The following is a 26,094-nucleotide window of genomic DNA, read 5'->3' on the forward strand; positions in this document are numbered from 1 at the left end:
TCCATGTGTAATAAAATAACAATACATACACAATAGCATTTACTTATTTTCAAATGCATTTTTTAATACAAAGTGTGTTTTACTTGATGTGACTTTTTTAAATGTACAGTCATGTTTGTAGGATGAATTGTAGCCTGGGAGTTGTAAAAGAGAGGCATGTGCTTGTCTGTGTTTAATACAGGACCTAGTGACTGTTATATGGCGTATTATACTTCTGATGGCGTAGGCTAGAGAACAACTGAGCTGGCGGTGTCCTTGGCACAGCAGTGGAATTTCTCTATCAGTAATGAGTTGTCAGATGTAGTGCTTCCACATTTCATTTGATTATGTTATGTAATTTGTGTTGATTATACCAGGGGAGTAGACAGGGGAGGTTTTAGGTTTAGACAGAGTAGATAATAAAATAAGAATGTAAATGAAACACACTGTTTGGTAATCACGTGTTATTTTATTGTGATGAACAGTAGCATGTGGACAGTGAATGGGGGGTCATACGACATACGAAAGTCTCTTTCATGTTTTCATGTCAGCTTTCAGTTTTATAAATAAAATGTACAAAACAATTGGGCTTTATCGTATTTTCTTATACAGGCAGGGCTAAAGTCGTACGCTTGCATTTAAAAGCAACTGTAAGATCTCTATTGATTTTTTCCCCTAATAACAATGAGCTGCTTACCGTACAATAGTGACAGCCAACAGAAATAAATGTAAGGCAATGACACACTCTTTCATGTTTAAATGTCATATCTTCAGATAGGACTCACACACAACTGAGAAGTAAAATGTAAACAATACAATGGTATAAAACAATAATATGCAGGATGTCCTGCTATTTATTATAAAATATTTATTCTGGAAAATCTGCAGTTTTCATCTCTCACATTCACAACAAGTGAGACATGGTTTATTCCAAATGGTCATGTTACACAGATTCACAGTTTATAAGTAACAGAAGAAAACATAGAAATGGCAGCGAAAGCTAACAAACATCCAGACGTCTATGGAGGTGCTGGTGGGACACACAGAAGATGGCGGAGGCAGAGAGCATAGTATGGCACAGAGGCTCAGGGACGGGGCACTGGGACGATTTTTATTTACAAAATAAATGTTTGGCAAATTTGATTTAAAGATTGATGTCTCAAAGTCATCTGATAACTTGAATGACTTTGCATCATCAATAATACTTCACAGCTTAGAAAATATTGACTGAGCTCATCTTGATTTGTTGAAATCTTTAAAGGAGACGCTCAGTCTGGAGTCCATGGACCTGTCCGCACATGCAAATGGATGATACACAGCCACTGGTCCAGTCTTCACAGGGGACAGATGTCAGCTGTAAAGATATGGGATTCTCAGTCACCCTCCACAGGAGCAGTCTTTTATTGAACCAGGAGTACCAAGTAAAGTTCAAAGGTCACTTCCTTACTGGCTTGTACATTTGTGGAGGTGTACAGTAAATGGCCTCTTGCAGAAAGCAAATGCAAAGATTCAAGTCCCTTTAAAGGTTGCTAAACAGCACATAAGTCTGTAGAGATGGCTGCTCCAGGTGCAGCAGTTCACAGTCATTCCCTCTCTCTTCTTTCATTTGTAAAACATCATTTCAGAGTCCTTCACCTGCAGCACAAAAGACAAGACTCATGAAAGCTGCAGCTACACCTCTCACCACCAGGGGGCAATATTCAGCCTTCATTAATGCAGCATTTTCTGTGCATAGCAATGAGATGAGGACTCTGACCCAATAGTGAAGAAAACAATAGCAAGGACAAGGAAGGACAGATTAAATAATTGTTTTTGAAGAAAATTGAGAGTAGTTCATTTACCTGAGAGTATTGTACTCTAGCTTTCTTCATTTGGACAGCCCTGATCCTGCGTCGTTTCCAGATCTGCACAGGGTTCAGGAGACACTGACCTCACATCAGTCAAGCCCTTGGAGGGAAAGTATAGTCATGTTGATTTTTAAAAAAATTATGAATAATATATAGTATGAGTTCCTCCTTTACATTCAGTGGTTCAGAGTGGTATGCATGGTCATCTGCAGTTTGATATTTCTGTTTTAGATATCTAAATGTTTCAGAACTACTTTATCCAGGATTTAGTCACATTTTAAACCTGGCTTAGCCCCAATTTAGACCGTTTATAGTCTGGGTTTATAACTGGCAGGACTCGGATAGCCAAATATTATCTTGATGTAAAACGTTGGTGTATTCCCTCATTCGTCCAGGAGTGTCCCATTGTAGAAAAAGATTCAGTTGTCGTCATCTGGACGTTTCGATTCTCACTTGATGTAAAAAGTTTGAGAACTACTGGTATTTCTTACACCGAACAACAATTATAAGGCAAATCTTTCCATATGGTCTATTTACCAATGTCACTAGTTACTAAAATCAGTAAATTGTGATATTTTGCTGTAGATGATTGCTAGAGGAAAATGGCCCCAAAAACGTTATTTCTAGTGTAGATCTGAGCATTCATCAGGGAAGTATGAGCAGTAATTCAAGTATAATTACATTTGATCTAATCAAACTCATAAATCATCTTTGACCTTTAACTCATAATTGACTTGACAATTTTTCTAGGATGAAATCAATCCACATGACATTCTGCTGGGTACATGATGTAAACTCCAGCTGAGAACTCATGAGGCCGAGGACACTAATAGATTACAACATTTTGCCAGTCACTGGGTAAATCCAATCCATGAATCCTATTGACTGTGAAGCGACCCAGAAGGAGAATACATACTGCATGCTCCTCCTTGGTGCTCTCGGGATCCACAGGCGGCTCCAGGGGGTCACTGGCCTGGGACAAGCTCTGATGAGGAGCTGGAGTTGAAGCTGCAGACACAAAGTAGGTCACATGAGAGTTTGTGTGTGTGTGTGTGTGTGTGTGTGTGTATGTGTGTGTCTGTGTGTGTGTGTGTGTGTGTGTATGTGTGTGTCTGTGTGTGTGTATGTGTGTTTGTGTGTGTGTGTGTGTGTGGTGTGTGTGTGTGTGTGTGTGTGTGTGTGTGTGTGTATGTGTGTGTGTGTGTGTGTGGTGTGTGTGTGTCTGTGTGTGTGTGTGTGTGTATGTGTGTGTATGTGTGTGTGGTGTGTGTGTGTGTGTGTGTGTGTCTGTGTGTGTGTGTGTGTGTGTGGTGTGTGTGTGTGTGTGTGTGTCTGTGTGTGTGTGTGTGTGTGTGGTGTGTGTGTGTGTGTGTGTGTCTGTGTGTGTGTGTGTATGTGTGTGTGTGTGTGTGTGTGTGGTGTGTGTATGTGTGTGTGTGTGTGTGTGGTGTGTGTGTGTGTGTGTGTGTGTGTGGTGTGTGTGTGTGTTAGGGCATGTCATCTGGTACTTCTGTTCATTGGACAGATCTACTTGAGACTGAACTGCCAACAGAACCTAACAGAGGTGTTTGACTTACGTGATTCGGTGGATGGGGACGTGGAAGTCCCTGGGCTCAAGGTCATGCGGGACAGGTCAAGGTCGCTGCAGCAGCAGTCCTCCTCCTGTGCAGCAATGCCCAGCTGTGATGACACTGAGAGCAGCTGACTGCACACCAGCGTGTCCGGGGCACTTATGGGGCCCGGGGTCCCACACCTGCTGACCGTCGCCGAGGTTACCCCTACACTGGTCAGCACTAAGGATGAGGGCCCCTCTCCTGCATCAGCGTCATCTCTCAGACTCATGTGTCTCTGTATAAGGGCGGGGTCAGCGCCGTGTTGGGGGCTGGTGATGGCAGAGGAGGGTGCAGACAACTCACAGGCCTGAGGACACACGGCTGTGATAGGCACCAGACCCTGCAACATGGCGGCTGGGATGGCGTGGCCTCCTACCCCCACAGTCTGAGCGGGCATGTAGGCAGCCATGGCCGCCCACTGCTGCTGTGTGGCAGGGAAAATGTTGGCCTGGCTCCAGATGAGCGGCTGACCGCTGGGTAGGACCTGTGCCACCTGGAGCGGCCCCTGAACAGGAAAGGCAAGAGTCTGGGCCTGTCCAGAAAAGCCCTGCTGTGCCCACTGCGCTGCTTGCACAGGGCCCATAGTCATGTAGCCTGGGAAAGGAAGTAAACAGCTCAGTTTTATCTGGTTTTACCGAGTAAGAAATATTTTGGAATAAAACAGTACAAAACACAGATTAAAAATTCCACTTTCACTACAAAAGCATAATACATGTGAGGTTACCTGATGGCACTGACGTGGGACTGAACGGAGCGTACAACTCTGCAGCAGCAGCATGTTGCTGATGGCGACTGCTGCGACTCGGGTCCAGAGTGTTGGCAGGAGATGGAGGCATCTGGAGGCACACATACAAACGCAGCTGTCAGAGTCACCTCGCCAACAGTGACTGTTCCCTCATCATTATCTTACTCACAGTTGTATTTTGATTGATCCCTGCATGTTTGAGTCATCCTATATTGTCCTGCAACTGAGGCTTTAGTGCTCAGAAAATGTCTGTTTTCACCCACCCCCTATACCCGTTAACTTTCCTGCACTTAGTTGTGATGTAATTGATAAATGTAGTGTTATAAAATGTTGCAAAGCCACTTTGTAACAACACGTAAATGACAATCCATTGCTTGTTACAGTGAAATCAGCCACCATCAGTTTTGAGTCAATAGGATCAATGATGCGATTTGCAATCAACATAATATAAAAGAATCATGTACTACTGTTTTATTGCCTTCACCCTGCCTCTGATCCAGGCTAGAGTCAAGGGCCACATCAAAGTAACCAGTTAAAATTCAACACCAAGTACCTGAAAAAAGCATTTGTCTCTTTTAAGTTATAACTCAGCAATACTCACCGAGGGAGGAGTAGACATGTCTCCGAACAAATCAAAGTGGTTGATATTCTGTGAATTTGAAGAGAGTAGTGATATATCAGAACAATGAACTATAAAACCCAGATCCTATAGTGCCTGCATGGTTGGGTGGGCAGGTGGGGTGTGAAATCTATTCACAGTGGGGCTCTGGGTACAACGAAACAACGGTCTTCTCATTTCATTATCAGAAAATGGATCTAAAATTAGACTTTCAAGGCCCTCGATTATTGAGTGGGTAAAAGGCTATTCACTTATAAAGCCCTTGATTAGATATTCTTATTTCTGCCAATCAGAGGAGCCCCATGAGAGAGGGTCCACTTCATTATGCTGCTTCTAGCCTGCGTCAAGACTGACACACAAAGGAGGGTATTCATTTCATAAAGTACTTGCTTCTTGAAAACCACCCAACCAAAACAAAGACTCCACTTTAAAAGGAGTGGGGTCACGGCTCCGAAAGACACACATGAGATGGCTACGTTGCATGAAATGTCGCTGGGGCCATGCAAAGCAGACAATGAATCGCATGCAATAAATAAGTACACAAATAGACAAGGACAAAAAGACAGCAAGAATCAACAGTAATAGTGATTCTAACAAATTATTATGTCCTTTTCAAAGATTAGGACATCTTTATGCAATAAAAATTGAAGGAACTGCTCAGAATTGTGGGGGGAGGGTGAAAGAAGAAGTTGTACACAGAAGTTGTGTCCCTGCAGGCAAACATCAGGGGAACTATCCAAGGTCCTTAAATAAAGCTCCAACTGAATGAACAGACAAGCAGTAACACTTAGAGATATGGAAGCGCTGCCACTTGTATGGGCATGGGCTGTTTGGCTGAGATAGTGAGAGGCCGGGACAGTTTGTCTGGGTTGATATGCCGAGCAACAAGCACACAACAGCGGGGCTGAAAAGAGCTATTTTCAAAGGTTGAACTTTAATTAAATGTTGGCAAAATACTTCTACCGAGGTGGAATCAAATCTAAATGAATTTTATTCTGAGTGATCTACATATTTGTGGCTACACTGCATGCACCCACTTACAAACCTCTTCACCCTGTGAAGGAAACAGCTTTTTAGACATGGTAGTACCAGCTGCACAACATGGGTCCAATTTGGGGTTTGGATCTGAAGCCTAGCGCTCTAATGTTGTGTGAAATTGTTAACATGTCTCACTTTGGTTGCGTAATCAATTTGTTGTATCCGTTGAGGAAGGCGGTGCATGGCCAATGAGTGCTTCATTGATGTTTCATGCTAAAATCTGATGCTTGGTAAAGATATGCTTCCTTCAGCGTGATGTTCAGAGAGGTTTGCACGTGGAAGAGTTAACCAAACAAATAATGAAATCAAACACCTACAGTGAAGAAATGGCGTTTTGGAACATCATAGATCCCTTCCTTCTGCTGACTGGTTGGGACCTGCGTTGGGTTGGAGGTCAATTCAAAGAAAGATTAGGAAACAAAACAACATCTTTTTAAACTGTGAGCTAAAAATAACCTATAAAAACTGTAAAACAACTATAAGCAGAAAAAAACCTCACTCTGTTCTATTCAATTAAACCTAATTTTAGAGATGTAACGTTGTCTTTTGGAGCTTTGGGATTATACAGATTCCACAGTTACAGAATCAATTCCACTTAAATCAATATTGATTTCAAACAACGCTGCTTGTGTGAGTATTAAGAAAAAGAATTGTAATGCAGCAATGTGCCTCAACTAACTGACAATAAGAGAAAAACCTCTTCCTCTGCTTATTTCATCCATTTTAACTCTCTGTGGCGCTCTCATTTGGTTAACTTTCCCCAAGTCTATTGATCTTGTTTGGTCCTCAGATCAAATGGCACGGCGAGTGATTAATCTGCCTGCCCCGCTCCATCTTTCATCTTCAGAGGATGGCTCATTCGAAAAGGCAAAGGAGAGAGAAGGAGAGGGAGGAGGGAGAGGGATTATAACATTCCCTAGTGTCCTTCTACGGTTCCTTCACCATTCCAAAGTAAAAGGTGAAAGGACAACATATCAAAGAGGAGCTTGGTCTAACGCCTGCACAACTGACCTTGACTTTGTAGCATTCACATTCAATTTACACCAGATTTTATAGCCAAGGCATGGCAGGCCTGTCACAATATTTACCATACTGACTCATCGTTCAATGAATGAGAGTTGGAACAATATATTTTGGGGCTCAATATTTCTTTGCCCAAGTAGGAAATGTGTACACTAAGATTTGAGATATGAGTTTAAGTAACTTATTAGATTCATCAACGATTCATTACAAATTTTATTCAAAAGTGCGGAGATTATACTGCTTTAGTTATTTGTGATATTTTCTGTAGCAATAAATCACACTTCAAAATCTGTTACTGTTACAGGTGGTTACGATTCCTATTGCTACTTTTGTTACTAGTGCTACTCTACTATAACTAGTGCACTGTTACTATCACTACTACTACAACTACTGCCAAAGTACCACTCGTACTGCTACCACAAAAACTACTAGTGCCACCACTGTTACTGCTCCACAAGACGAGTGTCCAACACACCAGTATCTACTGGTCCCATTGTAAAGTCAGTTTGCAACTACATCTATACATCTATCATGCAATAGATTCTAAGTCATTTTTAGATGAATTAATTAGTCCTTTTTTCAGATGCACTCAGCTTAATACTCTAACTAGGTTGTAAAACTATGTGATTTGCTTTTGTAAAGCCACAGTTTGTAAAAGAAAAATAGGAAGAGTGAAGGGGAGGTTTAAGTCTTGTCTTGTACCTGATAAACGCTCTCCTCTGAGTGAGGGACTCGCAGCGGCTCATGTCCAGCCTCAAACACTATGTACTACAAAACACAAGTGATGGCGACAATGGTGAGGGGCAGAGGGGGAATCATGTTAAAATAGTAATCAAATAAAAAAACAAAAGGGAGGGTAAATAAAAGCACATAAGATATGGATTATGGGAAATGTAGTTGGAATGGGGTTGAGGTGAGAGAGAGGAAAGAGCACAAGTATAATAGGTCAGGCAGTAGTTCAAGGCAATGAGATTCAAGCTTGAGGTCTACCTTAAACATCAGCGATGTGATGCTCCACCTCTTAGAAAATAAACATAAAAAATAAAAATAGATCCAGCGATCAGAATATTTATTTGAGATCCATTGTATTAAACAACCATCAAAATAACCTTACTGGATCTGAAATAAATATTACTGGCCACATTCTGGAGTTTTGTCAACCAACATTAACTGAACTGGAAACTGCAACTGAATGACTTAATGTAGAGTTACAAAGTGGCAAAACCACTGCACATCATTCAGAGTAAGAGTTAGTGTTGTCTGTATTCAGTGAGAGCAAACACATAAGAACAAACACATGTTCATCAGGAAAGGGCAGGGCAACAACCAGTCAGGGCACAGCACTAAAGGAAACACATAGATCAACTAAAAACATGGTTTTACAACACTGCACTGGCAAATGGCAGTTGGATGGTTGTACAAAACTGTCCACTAAGATGGCATAGAATATTATTGGTATGGTGAATATCATGAATAATTATTTGAGCAAGTCAGGTGACCTAACACTGTGTTTTAAAGATGCTGTGTGGAACATATTCTTTAAGATGTTCATACACTAAGAATAGCGGAGGATAGTGTGAAAGTGATACAGACAATCTATTACGCTTTGAATGTTCCAAATAGCATCTTTAAACCTCATACAGCCTTTTCCCGGACTAGATATCATATCTAGTGAAGGCATTAAATTAGTAATGATGTGGTCTGTGTGCCCACAGGCCTACCTGGTAAACTGGATCGTCCACTTCATCCTCCAAAATGGTCTGCACAGTTGACGGAGACAAGGTTTTCTTTGTCAGAAAAGTCACTTATTTTTCAAGACATTCGTTTGTTTTGATTAATAGTAATTTTGGTTATGTACCGCATTTACATACAGAATACTTACAGGTTTAAATATGCTTGAATAATATCCCTACCTGATACACTGCCTGCTCACATTGCTTGTCCTTCTGCGCCTTCTTCTCCAGCTCCTCTCGCTGTTTAATGTCATAGATGAGAGTAAAGAGGTCACGCAGGTCAATGATGAGTGGCTCAGCCTACAGCGAGGAAGGGAAAACATATGTAGAGAACGCCATGCAAAAAGACTTTTTCTGGAGCTTTCTGGAGCTATAGTCAAATGCAATATTAAGGCTAAATTTTAAAAGATAAAAAGCCAAGATGGGCACTCACGGACTGTGCGGTCTTGACAGCCACAAAGCGATGGTGGCCCTCCTTCCCACACACATAACCAAAGGCACGGTGGTCCCTTGTGTCCTTGGCAATGTAGCTGATCTCGTGGACAGAGTGGTGATGCAGGAGAACCTACAAAATAACAATTCATATTAAGTAAAAGATGTACAACAATCAGGGATTAAAATTCTGGGGAACAGTCATTGGGGGTGGAAAAGACCGACTAGCAGGAGCACATGGCAATCCCTATATTGAAAAAATCTGCTGGGGATTTTGTCCTCTCTAATAGACTGTAAAAATCTATAAAGATAAAGTACTATATATGAAAGAGCATATAAGAATTTCAAATTCTGTTTCTGGCATTGCAAGTTTAAAACAAGAACAAACAGACACTCATTATGCACTAATTAATATTCTGCCAACTTTGTGATTATTTTACCCTCTGAATCTCTTGATTGACACATGTGACACTGTAGGGAACAAAAGGGAGATTCTTACCCCCGTCTGCACACATACAGAGAGTCACTTTGCTATCATTCTGGCAGCCCTCCCGCTGCTGTGCTATTAGCACAGATAAGCTAAAGAGCTTGGGAGGAGCTTTCCCTTATATATTAGCTGATATAAGAAGCATCCTGTGGGTTGACATGTTAGTAAAACCTCAGATTATTGTCAAATTCAGAGCTAATATGGCTGGTGTTGTTATTTAATCTCAGTTTAACATAAAAATATATCCTTTGCACTGCTCTGCTGAGAGATCCAACCAAACAACCAACCAGGGACATTAGGCATGACATGTTATTTACTGTACTTAGGGGAATCAGTAAATAAAATAGTGGCCGCAAGGAGGGTTCCAGGGTAACACATTGGGTTGTCAAATCTGACTGTGGGGGGAGAGTATGCTGGTTTCCATGGATATGAGGACATTTGTTTTAGTCATGTGCCTGACCATAATGACACTGGCATGTTGGAGGTGCTTTCAATTGCTGAAGTACATTACTTAACAGGAAAAAAAGGCTGGAAGGAATAGCCTTTTTAAAATGATATTTATCCAAGTAGGTCGAGAACGAATTATCACTTACAACGACAACCTGGTCCTCTGGAAAATATAGTAAACCTAGTCAATGATTTTTAAAGTGAAGATGATTGCCAGACGTTTAATTCACTGCTGGCTTTAAAATCACAGTACAAACAGTATAAAAGTATAGGTTATTGGTTTGGTGTTCAAGCAAATCCAAAAAACTATCAGGACAATATATTTAAGAAATTGACCTGTACCATAAATGTGTCACAAAGCTTTAATTGAGTTCAAATTTGGTTTAAAAAATGATAATCAAGGTGTAAATTCTAGGGGTTGGTGGAGGTCAGAAGCAAATGTTATTGCATGATGACTTTAGCACTGAGAGAGCGTCCAAGGAGGAACCAGTGCGTAATTATCATTAGCACAAATGATCATTAAGGGGTGGAACTGACTGCTAATTATCGACTGTAGCTGATGAGCAGAGTAGGCCTGTGCCAACACTCCGCGGCGGGATGGAGAGGACAGATCCCTTCCATCATGCCGTAATGGGGAAGAGGGGCTTTGAGTCAGCCGGGGGGACTGAAGGACGTTCAGTACAAGCGTGAATAGACAGGCTCATAATATCACATACAGTAAGTAGGTCCTGCAGCGTAGCCTGGTTTATGGGCCCTGTACTCTGGGTCAAATATCAAATTTAAGACTCACAGTTTAATGCTGTCAAGTTCAATTTTGATGAGCTAAAGGGCAAACATTCTCTGGAGAGCATGTCAGTGTGTCTTTTTTATTTGAGGTTTAAGATGGCTTTTGTCAGATCTATTCAGCGTGTAAAGTTTTTCATTTTTGGGATTTCAAGAAGGCCATGAAGTAGATTATAAATTCAATTCAACCAACATTAAATAGCACAATTTTGGATTTTTTCTTTCATGCTATACACCGTTCAAGTAGGCTGTTTGTAGTTTAAATGTGTTATTGTCTTCCACAGGGCAAGATTTAGTTTAAGTAACTCCCATTTCCATTTTGGTACACATCATTGAGTGAGTCATTGTTTTAGTGGCAATTTTTCATAATTCTAAAACTCATGAATGGTCCAGACAGTGATTACGATTATCAAAACATGACTACGGTTAGTTTTTAATATTGTTTATGTGACAGAATTTGTCAGAATTTACCTTGTTTATCTTGTATATAATTTAGCTGCAAGAGGAAGGAGATCAATTTAAAAATATTCGTACTGTTTTTGTTTTTTTTTTTCACCCAGTTATGGAAGAATGGCAGGATTTCCTGCGTCCACCTCTAGGTTCTTGTGATATGTCAACCATGTTCTTTGTCAATGAAGCTTATAAGATGGCGGCGATGAACTGACCCATGCTACTGCCCTCTGAATGTCCTGTAGCGCACACAGCACACAACAGCAGCTGGCGGCGGGCCTCCACCGAGGTGCCCACCACACCTCTGCAGAAAGAGGACTACTCACCCCTGATCTTTCACAGTACATCTTGATTCCCCCAAAGGAGATCGTCAAGAAGACTCTCTGCTTGTGCTCCCCTTTGGAACGCGCTGACGACGCCATTCCCTGCGAGGAGATAAGACAAACGAGATGAGATGAAAGGATATGAGCATCAAATGCAGCTTTCCCTGTTCAGGTGAGCGTGACAGTTGTTACATAAGCTGTGATAGGGCAACGCGTACTGTTATGTGTGACTTTCTGAAGCTTCATTGTCAGTAGACCTGCCTCATTGTTGCCAGACTTTTGTGCACTATGTACTACTTCTACTTACTATAAGATAAGTGGGGAAAAACATTGTAAGGGGATATTTGCTGACAGAAGGGATCGTGGTGCTGACCGACCGAGGAGCAACTCTGACAACTCCGCTTAGTGCTGACTGTACAACCCACCCACCCTTTGAAGTCGTTTTTTCCCCATGACTCTCAGCAGCTTCCTTTCTTCAGTGTTCTTAGATAATTAACATTTCAACAGGCGCTCCATCTGAGGGTTACCTGTGCACTTGACATGTCTTTCAGAGAGCAAAGCCCATGGGAGAGGAGCAGGAGGAGGTGCTTGGTGAGCTCAATGTTTCTGATGAATTTGCACAGCAGCGTTTGTTGACATGTGATCCCCTCACTGTGTCAGTCCCTCATAATAGTTCTTGTACATCTCAGCAGATGTTTCAAACCAGGTTAGTCTGAAGGTAGTTGAAGGGATTTTTTGCCAGAATAGTCTAATTTTAAGTATAATATTTAGGAAAAATATGAAAGATTCTATGTGGAGGGTGCGAGACCTTCTATTGTCTATGGAGATGTTGTGCCTTGCCTGGTTCTACAAAATTATTTCCACACCACAAGGAAAACATGTTTTTTCGCATGTAACTGAATAAATGGATGAAAGAAAGGTTTCTATCAATAACATTTTTGTGAGACAAGCAGTTGACAGGCAGTTGACAGGCCCTCCACCAGAAAACATACATAGTGCATCTTTAAATATAGACCTCATATTATTTATATTTCATCATGTCGGTGTTTTATTTTACAGTCCATTCACTTTTTGTGTGAACCTCACCTCATTGCATAGCACATGTCTGATGAATTGTTAAAAATGATCTGATTATCATTCCAGATTCAGGAGTCGTGGTTTCATAGTATGACACTCACATCTCCTTTTGCCACACCTTCTGTTTTGGAATCAGGATTCTAGTTTGTAATGACACATACTATAGAGCTGATAAGTTGTGACTAAATGCAGTTGGTTATTTAGCATTTAAGACACTAAATGAGCCACAAATGCCATACCATTTTTCCTTGAGGTTAAAAACGTCTTTGCTGTCATTGCACTGATAATCCTGAGGTGTTAACACATGTGATCCCTGCCACATGACTGAGTGGAATTACATAGAGCAAAGTGAGGCCGTAAAGTATTTGAGATGAGGAAAAGATAAAATGGGAATGAAAAGAGGCGGTGGGCTTGGCGGTCGATGGGTGTTGTCAATCAAGAATTGGCTTCTCCATTTGGTGGATTAGTCCTCAAGGCTGTAAGAGGCAGCTCAATAGAGATCCCGTACCCTCTCTATCCCTGGTCCGGATAATAGCAAGTCTGTATTGACTGCCCCATTGACTGTAACTGGCTGCCGGCCGCTCAAGACTCCAGTCATGTGGAGGGCAGTGCTGAAATGTCACATCAAGGGGCTGGAAAATATATTTTAATGGATATATCACACGAGCGATGGGATGTTGTGCCATTTCTCAGCTTTTATATTTCTTTCTAAGCTTAAGAAAGTCAATAATGTCCACTTGGCACAGATTAGTAAAATAGAGATTGTTGAGATGGTTTACAATGTCATGTGACACACCAGTGTTTACTCCAGTCAAACATAAAAAAAAAACACCTGTACCTTTTTCCTGGACCATCTTTAAGTTAAGAATAAATTCAGATTAGAGCTGAAGGATTGTCATGCTCTTTACAGTAATTGCATTTTACAGTTTGTAAAGGTTCTAAAATGTTCATATTACATTTTTCAGCTTTAAGAATCACTGGTTTCAGTGGGTTTTTATCAGTCAAAACATGTGTCACATGAGAGTATGTCAGTCAAGACCAAAATAGCTCTGCTGCAGTTATTTAGATTTAACTCAATTCTGAGCCTCTTTTTCAGGACAAGAGATAACCAAAAAGTAAATGTCTATTTATACATAGTTTTTTTTCATCTGTAACAGCAGCCAAAAAGAGAAGCATCTGATGATTAGTATTTGTAGATTCCTCAATAAAAACAATAGCTAGCCATTTTCACAATAGCTTGAATACACGCATTGAAGCCAAAATAAAAGACCATAATTTGTCTGTTTAGCGCTGAGCTGAATGTGGTTTCATCAAGGTCCATCCTGTTGCTTTGAACACAGTAATACAACTGGACTGTATTTGTTCCGAGTGGTCAGATCTTTGCAGGGCCTCGGTGAGTCACAAAGAACAGCTCCTCTGACTCACATAACAAACAAAACCCATTCACAGCTCCTCAAATATGAAGGAGACATGCAGTGAAAGGGCACACACACCTTGAGTTTCATCATGGAGTCTTGGCACAGCTTGTCTCCCCGCGCCGCCGTGACCTCATCAATCCCAATCAGCTTGGCCTTGTAGCGCAAACCATCTCCACGGAAACGCTTAATAAGGCCCGCCTCTGTCCGGTCTTGACCTGAAACAGGAAACAGAATGAGAGAAAGGGGCAAGAGAAGGAACAACAACAACACGCTTTGTTGTAGATTGGTTGACCACATCAGAATATCAATAACGTATCTTGTTAAAAATAAAAGTTACCCTAATTTTCAGAGGAATTGTTGCTGTTGTATGTCTTTAATGCTTAGTCATGCTTTGTTTATGTAAGCTTCCCTTTCAATGCTGTACCAAAAGCTCATTCAACCAAGTTGTTTGTGGCCAGTAATAAAGATTCTGATTCTTGACTATTACAATGACATAGTTAGTCTGCGTATGCTTTTGTGCAACTGATCGTCACCTGTGCAAATGCATCGTCCTCAATACAACTTTTTAATTTTTTTTATGTTTAAATTTCACATGTAATTAAACCTGTTTAAATTTAGCTTGAACTTAATTCAAGAGTCAATTAGTATTACATTGATATTGCATTGCTTTTACATTGGACTTACATTTTGCATATCACATCTTTTCCTAATATTGTGCACCTCAAAATCAAACAGAGAGTATGAGGTGAGGAATAAACGTGAGCTCTATCGACTCCAACAAATTGCTGGACGGAGCTCTTGGTGAGAGTTGGCCGGTCTGATATAAATATTTATGGAATAGGAAATGAAGAATGAATAGTATATTAGCAGCAGTGGGCAAAGACTGGAATCAAATTGAAGATTGAAAATGAAGTCAAATAAAGCCGGCAATTTATCAAAACAAATTGTACATGGACAAGCTCTATTGGAGGGCATTCAGACAGAAAACAGAGGTGGGAGGTTGCACCCAGGGGTCCACCCAAACCCTGGTTCCCATGGGTGCGACCAATCGGTGGCACAAAAGCTGCTTGAATGGCGCCTATTGAGCTGAATCATCTCGCTCCAATGCTTGCCCACAATCCTCCCCTCGGCCCTCCCGGCAGTGATAGATGTTGGGTGATCTCGGGGAACGTACTGGTGTGAGACGCGGCGAACATGCTTCTGTGTCTACATGGCCTCCGGCTTTGAACCCTCAACCCATCCCCATCTTCTGCCTGCCAATCCCTTTCACTTCACCTCCACACTTTCCTCATTTTGTAGCGGTTTGATTGTGTGCGTTCCAAGCCGCGAGCGCCGTCTTGTTCATCCCCAGAACTACAAACCCAAACCCTATGTAGTCTGTAACTTTGTCAGCTCCAACACAGGGTTTCCAACGAGCAAAGATAGCAGTGAATCAAGGTCGCCAGCACCTTGGAGAATTTAGTTTCCTGGCACTGAGCACACTCCCATTCTAGGTCACGGAGGCTGTATATTTAGCACACGTGTTAGATTTGAGCTTATAAGACGGCTACCAAAAGCTATTACACAGTTGAAAATGAGCTTATTTTACACCAGGCATAAATCGATGGCTTTTACCGCATTTGGAACAGTTCCCAGCAATAAACCTTCCTTAAAGTAGCGGACTGGAATCAAAAAGAAAAATGGCAAATTAAGTAAAAGGAGCTAAATTAAATGGCTTGTGTAGAATGAAATAATGCAGCCGTGATTCGAGCGCCAGCGACGACTGTGTGCACACGCTCTCACTAATTCATGAGGGCACAAATCTCAAAAGGGGGAAGGGCCCGATGATGCTAAAGTCATTAAAGTCTCTAAGCAAGTCAATGTCAAATCTGGGTCTAATTCAGACTTGTTTCGCTGCCAGGGGATAATGGCTCTTATGCACTGAGATGGAGAACAAGTGTCCATTAAACAAAAGGCAGCTGGCATGGAGGAAATATAAATGACTACATTGATGACAAGCCTATGAACGTGATCAAATGTGTGATAGGCCAATACGAGGAGGTAGAAGAAGGCTGGACAGCTTTTACAATTCTTTAAATGGTAGTTAGAAGGAAGCCTGCATTGTTCACAATTTAAATGGAATTGCAAACAATATTACTTCTGAAGCTATACAGCTGATATCATCACAACTACTTAACTTACCCATTAGGCCTACCAACCTCTAACTACCTCCTTCTACTACTACTACAATGCTATTACTATAACTTCTATAGGGCTATTTACCCTTCAAAAGAATGATAATTCCTCTAGTAAGTAGCGGTACTACTGGTACTACTACTGCTACTACTACTACTACTACTACTACTACTTATATAACTATTACTTACTCCCACTATTAACTAAGACTTTTTTAGAATAATGTTTTAAACTATAAGTTGAGGGGCAGATAACACAACATTGCTCTTTTATCTGCTCTTTTCCATTCATTTTTGGTATGTCACTGCAGATGTTTTTTTTCATGTTATGAATGAAAAATAAATAAATTAATAATAATAATAATAATAAATAGATAAATAAATAAAACTACTAGCTACTACTAACTACTAACTAATACTTACTACTAACTCCCACTACTGATTGCTACTACTACTCCCACTACTTACTACTGTTACTACATCTACTGAAGAAATTAACAATTGATACGCTGCAGGTTTAAAGTAAAGTGACTTTTGACTGCTACAACCCTTTTGTACAGACTGTACAGTTCCATTTGACTCATAATGCATTCCACCCTGGTTTTACTGACTCATACACTCTGTAATGTAATGCAAAATGCATGCTGCTCTAGTTCCATTTTAAACATGATCAGTTCAATGGGTGCAGCCTTCTCTGATATGGGCTTCACCCAGATGCTGTTTGCCATTTATTTCTTTACATACAGCATGCTATTCCTCCTAATAACACTTCAAGAGAGATTTACAGCTCCATGCACTGATAAATTTGAAAAAGAAAAAAGGGGACCTTGCATGTCCAATGAACCTGACACTGTGGAATAACTTGTAGACTACGTGTTCGGAGTTCAAATGGAGAGAGCGCACTGCAGGGCATGTGTTTTATGTTGTTACACAGTTAAGGAGGAAGACGAGAGGGGGAAGGTGTGACACAGATTTACTCCTATGGTTTGTCTTATTCTTGGTAATATTTGGATCTGATATGTCTGATACTCATAATCTGGCTGGCAGGAAGTAGCCTAAAGTGGTGTCTACATTAGAAGCCGTCCAACCCGATCACGTGGATAGCACAACAGTTTGCCGCTGGGAGTTCCTGGTGGTCAGAGAGGCATGCGTTCTGACGTGTTCCTCTTCATCAGGTGCATTTTGTGATTTGATGTTATCTACATTACATAACCTTTTCCAACTGGGGGGGCGTATATGAGAGTTGATATGGAAACAAATCGTGTTTTGTGCTAATAGCTCTAAAAGTTTTAGAATATAGTATACCGGTATATAATATTTTCTGTAAATATACTGTGTGTGTGGGTGCATAAAATTTGCACGGCCATTGAAAGTGAAGCAGTTTGAATTGGGCTAAAAAACAATTGATTAGTTCAAGATAGGATGATGCAATATTAATATTAAGACTAGAGATGTCTAGTGTAAGAAGACATCGTCTTCAGGGAGATTTGTTACTGCCGACATCTTATGAAATATGATCTCCAGAATCAAGCAATGCACATTCATCTCCAAACATGGGAACAGTCTGATAAGCCACCAACCGGACCTATGGTCCATCCGGACCAGAACCTCCCGCCACAAGAACAGTTTCTTTCCCTCTGCCGTTGGACTCATGAACACTTTATAATACCTCCCATTTCAACAGTTATTCAACTATTCAATGCACTGCTCGGTTTTTGCACTATTTCTGACCTACTGTAAGTTTTGTATATACACTCAAACTTTTTTTTAAATGTTATTGTTTTGCTATTCTTATCATTATTATTCATTGTCGCATGCTGCAGCTTTACGCCAAATCAAGTTCCTATTTTGTGAATTCTTGTTCATTGACAATGGCAATAAACCTCTTTCCTTTTTTTCTTATTCTGAATGTGTCTTGTCCACGCACATGATTAACGAATGACTTGATCTTTTTTTAAGGAAGGAAAATTGTCCAGGTGGGCTTTTTGTCAAAGACCCTCCATGAGTCTCCTGACACATTATTCGTACAGCAGGAGCACTGAGAGGACAATTGTCAGGCACTTTTCCCTGTTTCCAGGCGGATCACAGCCTTGCACGGCTCACCAGAACGAGGACAGGGCATACAGATGGCAACAGATGGAGAATCAGAAGTAGCCCTCCAGTTATATGGACTTGGCAACTAGGAACTTTTTGTTGTGGATCCAGGCATTGGAGCAGCTTAACCTTTGAACCTTCAGAGAGTGTGTGGATCAGTATTGGCCTGTTAGGGTTTTCCTGTGCCAGGAGGCCACACGCACACCATTCAGTTGGCTGTGATAAAATGATGACACTACTGATGTGCCATATTTCATCCTACATACATATATTATCATGTTTGGCCCCTTGCCTCAATATAATGTAAACAAAGATGCTCCTTTTACTTGCAATGGCAAGAATGACTATGTGGAAATGAGTTCACAGTCAGGTTCACCAATAGAAAACAAGGTTACCTTCTCCCCTATTGGCCTATTGGCCTTTTCACCTAATGGTCGTTGGCTCGTCAATCAAACCCAGAATGTGACTGAAGAGATAATCTGAGATTCTTTCCAGTGATGGCGTGCACTGAAGAAGACGAAGGTTCTAAAAACAGATGCGTTGATTCTACATTTATACTGGTATATTCTATTTATCACTTGAAAGCTTGAGTGGGTGTTTTTATTTTTATTTTGCCCATGCGATGTGCTTTGAGTTAGAATTATGGCACTGGCTCCGGTTGTAAACCCACACATTTTCCAGCCTAAGGAGGAGGCGTTACTTCTTAGGCATCACTGGAGGAGGAGGGGTAGTGTCAGGCACGCACACCATTTGAAAAAGGACTAGCAGTTGTTAGACTTACCTTTCCTTGGAAAATCAAGTTACCAATCTTGGAAAATTCTCTATTTTTTTTTTTATTCTTATTTTTCAGAGTTAGTTGGTTGTACTACACTTTTCTTATCATTCCATATCCACAGTACGCCTAAAGATGCCAGGAAATGATCAAATATTGCTATGTACTTATATCAACCAGTTCTCAAAATACCTCATGAAAGTTATTTTCTGCACTGAAATCAGGGTAGACCAGTGCAGCCACATGTGGGTGATGATATTTGTTGGAGGTTGCGATAAGCGAGATGGTCCTGCCTGGTTGTTATAACCTGCGCTGAAATTGTGTGATAAAATAGTTTGATGTGAACAGCACAATTTGAAAAACTCATTGGTTTGTATTCGCATCAAGGTGAATGCCTGCTCACCTCATGTCTCTCCCTGCAGTATTTGTCTTTGCTTTTGAAAATGCTCATATTTCTGCACAAAGATTACACTGAGAGAGCAACAGTTGCTATGGAGATGGAGTTGAGTCGTCCATGTAAAGCATTTCTGTCAATGGGAATGGGAAACTAACCATGTCAGCTCTGCTTCATTCCAAGAAAGTGTATTTTTGCACACAAGGTCGAAGAAAATAAGATCGTGGGAGCTGTCCAATAATTAAAGTAGCTTGCAATGTGTGGCAGATTGTATCTTTAACACTGAATAATGTAATTACTGGTTAAGGAGTGTAGCATGATCTTGGAAAATGGTGGCCTAAACCCCTGTGTTACAGATTTATTGTTGAGCCTATTTATTTATTTATTCGTTGACCATTATTTAACTAGGAAAATCACACTGAGATTCAGAACATCTTTTTCAATGGAGTCCTGACCTAAGAGGGGAGAACCAGAGCCTAGACTAGGGCGTCACAGTAGACCGATGTCTAGATGCTTTGGAGATTTGATTATTGAGCATTTAAAAATGCTACAAAAAGACCTCATTAAAAATAAGGGAATAAGGCAGGGCCATTCAACGTATGGCCCGAGGGCCAAATCAGGCCCACCAAACGATCTGATCCGTCTTGTATCTTCTAAATATTAACTTTTTTTTTTTTCTTGTTTTCTGGTTCAATTCTTGGTTAATACAAGTTTAAACCTGGTTTGGTGCTGGCATAGTCCTAATTTAATTCTGCTTTAGACCTGGTCTGATTCTGGGTTAGTCTTGGTTCTGACCTGGTTAGTAGCCGATCCAGCCCAGAGGCCACGATCCCCCGAGAAATCTGGCCCTCAGGAAAAGTTGAACAGCCCTGGTATAAAGTGATATTTCTGCACTTTTGTGATTTGATTGACAGACATATCACATTTGTCTGATAATAAAACCTCGACCAAAACATTTAAAGACATGTTTAAACACATTTATGTTGGATTCACATAATATCATCTGAATATAGAGTATCGGGATACTCCCAAAAAATACTGTGATGTTCATTTTTGTCAATATCGCCCATCCCTAATAAGCATATTAAGTTTGCATTTTACTGTAACTCATCCGGTAATTGGATGCTGTAACCCAAAATTGACATTCACTTGACAAACCTTCACCTGCCCCAGACTCGGATCACAGCTCCACTCCTTCTGTATCAGTCTGCCTCCATTAAAGTGGGCCATTTCCATTTATATAGATCTAAATGGCATCTGCGCTGATTGTGACAATGGTCCCGGGCGTGTGTGATTAACATGGTGGAGTTCAGACTGATGGCCCTCTCAGAGCGGCGTGGCCACGTGTGTAACAGCCCCCTTCACTTAACTCAAATCGATGAGCCCTCCTCCAGCTCTGCCATTTATCTACCCCAGTCTGCACAGCCACATAGAGCAGTCCATTGGCCCCTGGGAACAACATTTACCAGACTGTAACAGCAGCACTTTTATTCATAGACACAGGCAAGATTGATACCAAATATAAAGAAACAGCCATCACGCTCTTTACTGCGCCATTTCCTGTTTCCGTCCACCTCGGACCAATCCATTTCCATCTGGAGCTGGACGTTAGGAGAACGCTTCATCCTATTACATCACTCCGGCTGTTCATCAAAGCGACAGGGTGTAAATTACTCCATCCATGACGCCTAAATCAGACAGCACACACCCCACAGCTACACAGGAAGGCTGTTACTACATCTGGAGCTCAGGGCTGTGGGCTCTCAGCACATCGCAGCAGAACGCAGCTCTGAATGAAACCTGTTACAATCAGTACTTGCCAAATGTGACTATTTAGCGCTTCCTCCCACTGAGCATGTGTTAGGATAATACATGACTGTAGTGAATACATGTGTAGGGAAGAATAGTTTGAACAGGATGTGTTTATGATTTTTATTATTTATGAGTCTAGATCAGTGCTCGAGTTGTAAAAAATAAAAAATAAATATTAAAACTGACATTGCAACTAGTATTAAAACTAGTAAGTATTGATACTGACAAAACAAAATCACATAATTAGAATTAAAACTTTCCCAAATGGTGTAGATAGTCTTATATATATATCAGAATTAGCATAAAACCACATGGCGAAACTACAATTATTTTGTGTTGACAAAACATTCTATTGTCAAAAAATTGTTTTTATCGTCATTGCTTCTAAAATAGTGATAATTGTGTTATCCAAATGTATATCAAGCCTTTTCCTCAGTATTAAATTTGACATTTCAGTAGCATAAGAACATTACTAGAGCAAACGTTAGATCTCAGTTTCTGATTAATTACACAATACATCTTAAAGAATCAAGTACACTTTCACATATTTCATATTTCGGAACTTTTTCTTTCATATTCAATCTCAGGATATTTGTATTCCTCATAGCACCAGAAATTCTTGTCTGAACTGTACCACCAAACAAGTCATTTCCACATTTTCTTTTTTTTTTTATTTGGGTATTTCCTGTGTAAACCTTGTAGATGGGTCAGGGTCAGCCCTATGTTCCCCGGGACCTAACTGGATATATGCTGCTATATGTTATGCTGTAAAACCATACATTTATGGACAACTATTGGGGATGTGGACCCGTGTATGGGGTTGAACCAGTAGCCTAGTCTATAATTTGAGGAGATTCGAGACAACAGGCCGACACTCTACAGAGAGGATCTGTGATACATCTGAACGGAGGAGTAATGATGGAAATCTTGAAAATGTGTGACTGATCTGCACGGAGCGAGTGCCTGATGTTGCTGATATTGGAACTGCAGGTGTTTCTATTTCTATCTAAGGTTCTGAATGCAGCGTTTTGTGCGTCTTGTTTCAAACTTGTCACGTACCCTTGATCCTGCGGGACTCCTTGCGCTGGCTGGTTTTCACACCCGGCTGTAGCTCGGCCTCTGCTGACATCCTCTTCCGCTCTGTCCCTGGTTGTGCTCACTGCAGATCCAGCATGGGGTTGTCAGCTCAGCAGCTTTATCAGCCCAACTGTCCAAGTCCAATCCCACCTCTGCAATCTCTCTCTCACACCACTTCTGCTTTGAAGGGGATCTCAGTCAAATCCATGGCTTTACGGTGCTGGTTCTTCTCAATACATGAAGATCCAGCCCTGGTATAAAGCCCCTCCTTCACCGCTTGCCCATGGTGGCTGGAGTATCGCCAAACAACACATGAAAAGATAATGAAATACGAAAGAGGGGCTTCAGAGCAGGTTTGACATCTTCTGAAGTGCACATGTGGTATCGCAGCTGAAGGTCAAGTGTCACATGGTCCAACACTTGTTCTTTACAGAATCCCGGAGACAAAGTCTGTAGTAATTCTTGTGACAATGATTGGTTCAAATATTTTTCTTCCAAGCACGTAAGGAGTGGAGAGTGGAGCTCTTTGGTTGTGGAGTGGAGTGCGAAGTGGTCCAAACGTCCATCACAGTCACTGCTTCAATTTTCTGCAAGGCAAGAAGATAGAAATGACAACGTTAACTTAAATAAAAGTGCAGCTACAGTAACAAAAGTATGGTTACAGTATGGTGAAGTGAAAGTATTATGGTGCATGTTTAAAAATGTACTTTTAAAAAGTAAAAGTACGTATTTCATATAACATTTTTAAAACTATTAAAGATCTTAAGTTATCAATCTTCATGAAGACAAGCTTGGTCAGGTCTAAAAACAACACCCCATATTGAGTCAAATCTAGTAAGATAAGTTCATGCCATACTTAGCAAAATTCCAGGTAAAGCAATACATATTATTTCAATGGAAACAAGAAAAATAACAATTATCTCCATGCATTGTCTTCTTTCTTGTTGTCTCTTGTTAATGTTTCTTGACATGTTTGAACATGTCAAGAAAAACGGTTCAGCTCTACTGACCCCCATCCGAAAGGTCACATAGTGCACAAACAAATGCATTATTTGACAAAAGTGAATATAAAAACAATATCTTGCTGCAGCACAGACATATTGTGGGTAATTCTTCTACATTATGTTAGCAAAAAGTAAGATGCCAAAACTGTTTCAACAATCATCATTTTACAACAGGAAGTTATATGTTTTTATGTTGTATGTATTTATAATTTATATAAATACATTATTTATAATTCATGAGACCACAGAAAACACTTATGTTTAGACCTCTCTAGAATAAAACTGCTGTGTTTCTTTACGTCTGTGAAAATCTAGCATTACATCTGCATGAATCATTTTAGTCCTTCTGAATTCTACAACTGTATGAGAGGAGAACATGGCCCCAAAGCCCTGGAAGCAGGTTAGAATCCAGGTCCCACATAGTGGTCTAATGTCCTTGAGTGGTCCAGGGTGGGCCAGAGCCGAGCTGGCAAAGGATCTGTTGGCATGGCGATGGGGCCTGCAGCCTGCCCTGGCCTGGATACAGAGACACATCAGAAGAGGTACACTGTCCTGGATCACCTTGGACCACAATGACAGAATGGCCATAAGTCAAAAGTGGACTAACATGACACGTGTGGCCAGACGAATATAAAAATGTTTAAAGTGTATTTATTAGCACAGGACCTCTTTCTGTTTCTTGATTTAAAGTTAAAGTATTAAATGTAGCAAAAGGCAATACGTCCTCTCAATATTTTTCTCCCACAGAGACAAAGATCAGCCCTTAAAGTCGAACCTACATCAAACTTTACAATATTTTACTTAACAAGATTTTGACCACTTATACTGAAGGATTTGTAGACATCTCATTTCAAACCCAGGTTTTAACTCCAAAAAATGAGGCAAAATTTGAATTGGTATGCCAATTTTCTACTTTACTCAAAACGATCCCCAAAATCCCCTCGTTACATGTTTTATAATGTAACATGTCAACAAATTGAAATACGAAATGTAAACCAGGCTCTATCCATTCTTCAAATATATTAATTATTTGCAATCAAATTAAACATTAAACAATACACTTTTTTCTTTTATTAATGTGAAAACTACACAATAAGTTTCCAGCTGATATATCTAAATTTACATTGTTTTCCAATCAAAGTAAAAGGAATATTAAAATAAATATTTTCTTCAAAAGGCAGCTTTGAATACTTTTCATCCTGTTCTTCTGCTCCATGCTATAATCAGTGCACCACTCTCCCTTGATTCCTTTAACCTTCACAGAATGCGCTTATAAAGCCACATCTCCATTAGAAGAGTCCACTGCACATCCCAAATGAACTTTGTGTCTCACTGAACGAGCCGTATTTCACCTGTCATTTTCATCACAAACCACAGAGACGTGTTTCACTGTATTACGCAGAAGAACGATTTATGTGATGTACAGATGCTTTTCAAAACTATCTAGGTCACACAGGCTCCAAATCTGCTCCGTGTTTTAACAGCTCACGCCGTCTCTTATGATTTGGGTCAGCGTTAACACGAGTCTTGCGTTTCACCCGCTCCTCTGTCAAAAGCTCTTGTCAAAAGCTAACCGTTATTTATTAATTGCCCCCTTTAGTTGCTGCTTTCTCAAGTGCAGAGTGAACTTCGCTCAGGAAAATCATCAGTTTGGGGTTGTCTACATTTTTCCTTTGTGAGCGCTTTTCATCTCTTCATCCTATTTGACATATCCATCTCCTGTGTGCATATATTTGTGCTGGGTTTGCTGTTAGATTTTACCTTCATCAATAAATACACATATATGTTTGGATGCTTGGGGAGGAAATCTTAACTTCAAGTTTCCAAAACCCTAACTTTAGCCTACAGTAATAAAAACATACTTCAAACCTTAACCTGGGTAACCTGATCTTTGTACCCACAAAACACATTGTCCCATTGCAGCGACTGTGGATACTGTGTTGGGTTTTTATTCCATTTGGGGACATTACATTGACTTACATTCATTTCCTAGATAATGATTGTAACCTTAAACATAGTTATTTGCCTAATCAGTAGAGACAGTAGTAAATACTACAGGATTTACCATGGATCTATAATAAGACCTGGATAAGACAATTTCCCTCTGCCCAAACCCCAGTTTGATTAGTGGCCACTCTGCGGTACTGCACTTCCGGGCCCAGAAATAATTCTTTCATGGAGCACAACGTATTTTTTGTGACATCAATCTGTCCTTTTTTGTTTGTTTGTTTTTTCCCCGGTTGAAAATAAGGTATCTGATATCTCTTGTTACTTCAGTAGATAAAATCAATCTAGGACAAATGCTGTAATTTATTAGACGAGCAGACACTTCCATTATCACTCACTCTGTTTCACATCGACTATACAGAAGACAAAAACATTACTGTGATCCTTTTACGGTCGTGTTTACATCTCAATCGTGACCTACTGATTCTGAAATCGTATTCTTGGATCATTCTTTAAGCCTTTGCTGTCACTAATGCTTCCTCCTGGGTCTGCTGCTTAATAGACCACACAATCAACCTCACATTGAGACAGGGCCTTTGTGTCTCCACACCGTGAGACCCTCTGCCATCTATCACTGGATGTGGCCAATTACACACACCTTCACTGCCCTGTCTCCGCTGGCTGGAGATCACTTTGTTCCATGGAGCAAACTTGGCACCTCATATTTGCCGTCTTTGTCACTAAATGACCCCTGACTTTTGGACTGGGCTGGACTGTTGCAAAGAGTTCCTTTGAACTGTCCTGTT

At 40.6% G+C, this 26,094-nt stretch overlaps 1 protein-coding gene across 3 annotated transcripts in view; it reads right to left on the reverse strand.

Moving 5' to 3' along the window:
• Positions 1–428: 428 nt before the first annotated feature.
• Positions 429–26,094, reverse strand: part of dab1b (DAB adaptor protein 1b) — a 35,875-nt gene continuing 10,209 nt past the window's right edge. The window contains exons 2-16 of one of the 3 annotated variants that reach the window (XM_072441159.1): positions 22,320–22,924; positions 14,090–14,229; positions 11,523–11,621; positions 9,031–9,162; positions 8,778–8,897; positions 8,586–8,624; positions 7,855–7,884; positions 7,567–7,632; positions 6,159–6,218; positions 4,786–4,833; positions 4,164–4,275; positions 3,404–4,033; positions 2,743–2,834; positions 1,821–1,926; positions 429–1,614 (exon numbers count right to left, since the gene is read on the reverse strand). In XM_072441159.1, the coding sequence (XP_072297260.1) occupies positions 1,837–1,926; positions 2,743–2,834; positions 3,404–4,033; positions 4,164–4,275; positions 4,786–4,833; positions 6,159–6,218; positions 7,567–7,632; positions 7,855–7,884; positions 8,586–8,624; positions 8,778–8,897; positions 9,031–9,162; positions 11,523–11,621; positions 14,090–14,229; positions 22,320–22,389 (1,728 nt within the window). In that variant the 5' untranslated portion in view covers positions 22,390–22,924 and the 3' untranslated portion in view covers positions 429–1,614; positions 1,821–1,836. The remainder of the gene's footprint in view (positions 1,615–1,820; positions 1,927–2,742; positions 2,835–3,403; positions 4,034–4,163; positions 4,276–4,785; positions 4,834–6,158; positions 6,219–7,566; positions 7,633–7,854; positions 7,885–8,585; positions 8,625–8,777; positions 8,898–9,030; positions 9,163–11,522; positions 11,622–14,089; positions 14,230–22,319; positions 22,925–26,094) is intronic. The other 2 variants (XM_072441160.1, XM_072441161.1) reach the window with 2 other exon arrangements.

The sequence above is a fragment of the Eucyclogobius newberryi genome, unplaced genomic scaffold (assembly GCF_026437365.1).
Source record: "Eucyclogobius newberryi isolate DKJ021-1_F unplaced genomic scaffold, fEucNew1.0.hap1 SCAF_12, whole genome shotgun sequence".
Lineage (NCBI taxonomy): Eukaryota > Metazoa > Chordata > Actinopteri > Gobiiformes > Gobiidae > Eucyclogobius > Eucyclogobius newberryi.